The sequence below is a fragment of the Asparagus officinalis genome, chromosome 4 (genome assembly GCF_001876935.1).
Source record: "Asparagus officinalis chromosome 4, Aspof.V1, whole genome shotgun sequence".
NCBI classification, from domain to species: domain Eukaryota; kingdom Viridiplantae; phylum Streptophyta; class Magnoliopsida; order Asparagales; family Asparagaceae; genus Asparagus; species Asparagus officinalis.
In genome coordinates, this window is record NC_033797.1 from 57,487,070 (window position 1) to 57,492,926 (window position 5,857).

The following is a 5,857-nucleotide window of genomic DNA, read 5'->3' on the forward strand; positions in this document are numbered from 1 at the left end:
TTTGGGATGTCAAAGTAAAGAAATGGGTAAGGTTTGAGGTACCAAAGTAAAACTTAAGCCTTTGAACAGAATTTCTAAGGATAATGCTAACACCTAGAACTTTAGGCTTGATAATCATCAATGTTTTGTACTTAAATAGGACAAATATGTACTCAACTCTCTAAAATGGGTAGCCATTCAAAAACTTGATTATTGAAGAACAATGATCACAAGACAGTACAATCATCATTGATTTCTAAACAAATTTTGATATCCAACACATCACTAGATTCATTACTTCTTTATTGTTTATAGACCAAACAAAAGAAACTCAAGAAGGAAACGGACCATATGAAAAGGAATTTGGATCCTCTCCGCTAAAAAATGTGGTGACAAGTTCCACAGGTAGCAGCTGTAGTCATTACAAATGCATGAAGGATTTGGTAACTTAAACAAGCAACCAAAGTATAAGATTCATTAGATCATATTCCCACGTCACTAAAATCAACTTCATCCTCGTTCGATAGACATCTAAACGTTCATATGAACAGAAGCGTAGCTAACGTGATACTCAATTGAAATTCACAATGGCGTATCGATAACCATTCATTAACCCAGAAAGTGCATTTGATGCGTTACTCCGTGACTCAGCCCACACACCAGGTTAGCTTGCCGCCAAACCAAAATAAAATTAAGACAAACTCTTTATTAATCTAAACCGACAAAGAATCTCAAGTTTTAGCCACCAAACTTCCAATTTTGTATGTTACCCAACGTATTAGTTTGTATTCTGAACTCATCGAAAGTCAGGTAACCTTGCAGATAAGTACGTATAACATGCCAATTATGTGACGACATCCTGAAAACCTAATCTAACCTTGAAAAAACTAATCATAAATACTGCAACAATAAGTTAAACAAATATTTCGCTTAGGGCAATCAAAGCAACAAGCGTACCCTCTGAATTATTAGGTGTTACAGTTTCTCGGGTGTGCTATTCTAGTAAAACAATCAGAAGCTCATCATACTAGAAACCACAGGAATTAGAATTATTCTCTCCTCCAAATGACTTTCATCTTGCAAGGATCAAACAAATTCATAAGTATTCCTCAAAGTTGATGTTCTATAATACGCACACAAATTTACATAAAGCAGGGGAACATGACATGCCCCAAACGAGAGGGAAAAAACCCACCTTTTTAAAGCACATTAATTTGCATCTGCAACTCAAAAGAGTCTCCAGAAAAGACCATTTGCGTATGGGCATTACGCACATTAAGCAAGTATTTGCCTTTTTCACGCCCTCGCACCAAGAAAAGACTGCCAACAAAAGAAAAAAAAAGAAAGCATCAAGGTTGTAAAATGCAGCCGCACAAAGTTACAGTAGGCAAGTCGGGCAATAGGGTTGACGATTAAAAACTAATATTAAGATCTAAACAACAATTATAGACCGATTACACTAGAAAGAAGGCCAGGTTGAAGAAATAATCATAATAATCAACCAGGCATCACTAAATTCCAAAGAACTTCTCGGATTACATGCCAGTGCTTTAGCAAGAAACAAAAGGATAAAATTCACTTGCAGAGTTGAGAAAAATAGATTAAGGGGCTCTAAACATCTGAGATTGTCAATCACTCTCCAACATTCAGGTGATGATTGATGAATATTTAGAGTAAGCTAGAGCTTCAACCTCCAAATTTTGCACAAGGACAGAAATAAATTCTGCCCGAGTGCGTTCAAGTGTGCAATAGAGGGTTAAGACTTCACATGTGAGACTGCCAAATAGGTCCCCAAATGTGATGCATAACAAAGATGGTTAAGGGTATTGTACAGTAAAAGATAGTTTAAAGATAGTTCCACTATTTAACTTCAAAATATGATCCTAGATCACATAAAGTTATATATGAACTTAGAAGATTGACTTGTTGAATCTTTTTCTGAAAATAATGACAATAGGAATCAGAGATGGGATAGTTAAGGGCAATATTCAATAAGGTCATTCTATATATTTTTTATTGACAGGGGGTTGAGATGTCCATATGAAGATATTTGGTTAGTTCCAGTGCCTCTGACAGTAGAACTCTTTGTTTCATTAGCAGTTAGGAAAAAACTAAATACCAAATAAGTTTTGCTATAGAAACATATACAGATTGAGAGAATATCCTTTCTATGTAGGGTGGAGGAGAAATTATTGTATGTAGGGTGGAGGAGAAAGCCATGCTCACCTGTTCTTATGTTGTGGCTCTGTGAGGTCTTTGTGAAACTCTTATTTGTTTTTTATTTCATATATCTAATTTTGAGATCAGGAACTTATATGATTTGTGGGTTTTGGAGTCAAAATAAAATTTCTGTGGATATGAAATTGAAATGGGATGTTATCCTGTGTGCCCTCTTGTGGTGTGTTTGGTGTGAAAGAAACATGAGAATTTTTCAAGATAAAAGATTACACTCTTCGGAGATATTACATAAAGTTAAATTATTTATACTTCATTTTAGCTAGAGAACCTCAATGATTAGGTCTGCTTTGCAGAGCTCCCTCAACCTTATATGTACAAATCCTTCTAAATCAAGCCTGCTGTTTCGGGAGAGTTTTGCTTGGTGAATAATTCTCCTAAGCTGCAACCCAAGGAAATTATTTTGACAATTCCCCGTTCCACATTGTCGTGCCTAAACTTTAATGGATCCCTCCCTCTCAGCATCGAGTTAGAAGCAACATAGTGCAATAATAATAGTGTTCAATCTATGAGCCCCCGCAATTCTGAACTTCTCCAACTGTTACAACCAAAAAGTATGCACATAGCACTTGACTGCGAACACTATGATAAATTGGTTCATTCTGTTGATACCATTGAAAAATATAGAAAGTTAAACCAAAGACATTGAAACCAAAGACTTTTAACAATTAAGATCGTTGAACGGTAACCTTGAAGCTTTTAGAAGCTAACGCAAAAATAATAATAATAATAAAGAAAGAAAGAAAGAAAAGAAGAAGCAGAAGAAGATAGTAGTAGTCGAACAATGCAACCTTACCCAAATTATAGAATTCAAAGAAAAATATCATTAACCCAACTAAGGAATAGATTATATGAACTGAAAGATGCATTTTAAGTAAGAGATATTCAGACCTTGACTCCTGGCGGCGGAGTCCCAGTTTTAGCTGTAGTTGTACTTGAAAAGCTGAACTTTGCTTTCTTTTCGGCTGGCTTCAAAATTTGAAATGAGCACATCAAGGTCTCATCTACGCTCATCATCGCACCAGCATTGTCAAATTCACCACAGTAATTTGGGGCTGAGAATATCGTTACAAGTTGTCTGTCTGCAAAAAATTCGTATCCATCTTCCACAACCTAACAAGGAAAAGGAAAAGCACAATTGAAGTTGACATAATCAGCTACAAACATGTACACTTATAAGGTAATGGAGAAGATCATCCGTAACCTGGTGAGCACGGCAGATAAGGTCTAAATCATGCTTTTGGAGGAACTCAGACACTTTATCTGACCCAAAGGTATATGAAACTCCCCTATCATTCATACCCCATCCTCGGATGTCTTTACTTGGATCCGACCATAGAAGATCACAAAGTAATCCAGTATCAGGTACATCAGTAGGGCGTGCTAAGTTTCTAATCTGATCCAGATTATTCAAATCTGGAGAAAGACCCCCATGCATGCAAAGTATCTTTTCATCGATCAGAGCTGCCACAGGTAGGCAATTAAAACAATCAGTGAATACCTTCCAGAGCCTCACATTGAATCTTCGCTTGCATTCATCATAGAATCCATAGATACGGTTAATGGATGCACACTCGTGATTCCCTCTCAAGAGAAAGAAGTTTTCTGGATACTTAATTTTATATGCTAGAAGAAGGCATATAGTTTCAAGGCTTTGCTTCCCGCGATCAACATAATCTCCCAGGAAGAGATAATTGGCTGCAGGTGGAAGGCCCCCATACTCAAACAGTCTCAAGAGGTCTGAATACTGACCATGAATATCACCTGAGCAACAAATAGGACAAGTGAGTAACATCTCATTTCATTTTAAATACTAGCTTTAGCAAGGAAAATAGATATCCCTTCGATAAACTTGAAGCATGATTTGATAGAATTGTAACTGGTTGCATTTGAACAAATGACTTCATAACCACACAATAGAGGTTGATGGCCAACAGACATGTATGTGCGTGTGAATATATATGAACAATATCATAAGGAATGCAAGGTCTTATCATTGATATGATTTTAAATGTTTACTCTTCTGAAAATTAAGATAAGAACGAAGGACAAATCATGACCACTAATCAATAAAATTTCTAAAAGGTCAATCAAGGTCAACAAGAAGCAGTAGTCATGTTGGTCACTTTTCATGACAACTTCAAAGAAGTTCATGGCAAGTTCATAAATATGATTACATCTAAGTAGGAACTGAAACTAAAGGGTTCTTATCTACATAAGAAAGTTCCACTTTTCAAAGAAAAATGTACCAGTAGCAACAGTACTAGCATAGAGTAACAAGAAAGATTACTGCCTCTGTTTGACAGAGAAGAACAGCACATTTCACTATTTCAGATTGCAATTAGGGTCAATAAGGAGTGAAGACTAACCTAATGCATTTTGACCTACAGAATTCAAGCTTAAGTTATGTAGAGCAAATACCGCGTGTATTGAAACTATCAATGGTTAGAATAACCAGGTGAACAGAAGACAACATTCAACAACTATATTATTGCATCATTTGATGACCAAGACTGGTTCCTACAGGCATAATAATATAGTTTTCATGTGACTCGTTAATAGGAAATGAGAACAATTCATGCATAGAAAGTCAGAGGTAGAGGTGACACGGAAGTATAAAATTCAAGGTCAGAACAAATAAGAACACACTAGAACCACACATCATTTATAAATAGATGGACATCATTTATTTATTTATTTATTTTATGGAAAGATGGACATCATTTATAGAGGTACAACAATTATTGAATAGTTCTGACCATCAGCGATTTCTGAAAGCCCAATTTTCAAGGCATAACTATACTCTACACAGTAACTATCTGACACAATTTCTAATGCACAATTGCAGTAGTGTGATAATAGTTTACTACCTTGTTTTAATAATAGTATGTCAAAGTGTCAAACAAACACAAGATTGTTTTAGCTAACAGGAAATAGTTCCCACATCCCATTATACAATTGACACATTCAAATGCCTTCGGTGTCACAACTATAAAACTTATCGTCTTAGCTTAAAGGACATATTTACACCACCATAAGGAAATGGAAAAATACAGTAATAAAGGAAAATTACTGCCTCTGTTTGCCAGAGAAAGAGAACAGCATATTTCAGCTTATGAAATATATACACAATGTAGGACAGTTCCAATTTCACTACATAAGATACAGTAGTAAACCACCAGCCCTCCAGAATTGAATTTTTCCTCATTATTTCACCACTTATTACCAAATGCTTTATTGTCAAAAAAAGTCAAATAAAGAAAAACCAATTATATATGCTATGAAACGCAGCGGAGATCATTGCTTCTATGACAATCAAGGAATGGAATTCTCGAAAATAGTTAACCTGGGGATTGATAGAAAGTTACAAGAAAGCTGAATGGAATCCATAATTAAAAAAAATTGAAAGACTAATAGCCATCATCAAGGTGAAATGAAGAGCTAATACAAATATATCCAAAAGATGGAACAACGGTTATTGGTTATCATTGAGTTTACTCAAATCTTCTTTCATGTGTGAAGAAGTCAAGGGTCATTCATAGACATGGCATTTCTAGGTAATAGGACTCCAATTTCTTGTGCAAGAAATCCTTCTACCTAGGCAAGCATGAAAAATCTTTATTTACTGCTGCCTGGAAGATAA

At 35.5% G+C, this 5,857-nt stretch overlaps 1 protein-coding gene across 1 annotated transcript in view; it reads right to left on the bottom strand.

The window, feature by feature from the left end:
• The window catches only part of LOC109837514 (serine/threonine-protein phosphatase PP1 isozyme 3-like), a 7,865-nt gene continuing 2,860 nt past the window's right edge, over positions 853 to 5,857 (bottom strand). Inside the window, exons 2-4 of the mRNA XM_020405795.1 lie at positions 3,419 to 3,978; positions 3,106 to 3,327; positions 853 to 1,299 (exon numbers count right to left, since the gene is read on the bottom strand). Of these exons, the coding sequence (XP_020261384.1) occupies positions 1,276 to 1,299; positions 3,106 to 3,327; positions 3,419 to 3,978 (806 nt within the window). The 3' untranslated portion in view covers positions 853 to 1,275. The remainder of the gene's footprint in view (positions 1,300 to 3,105; positions 3,328 to 3,418; positions 3,979 to 5,857) is intronic.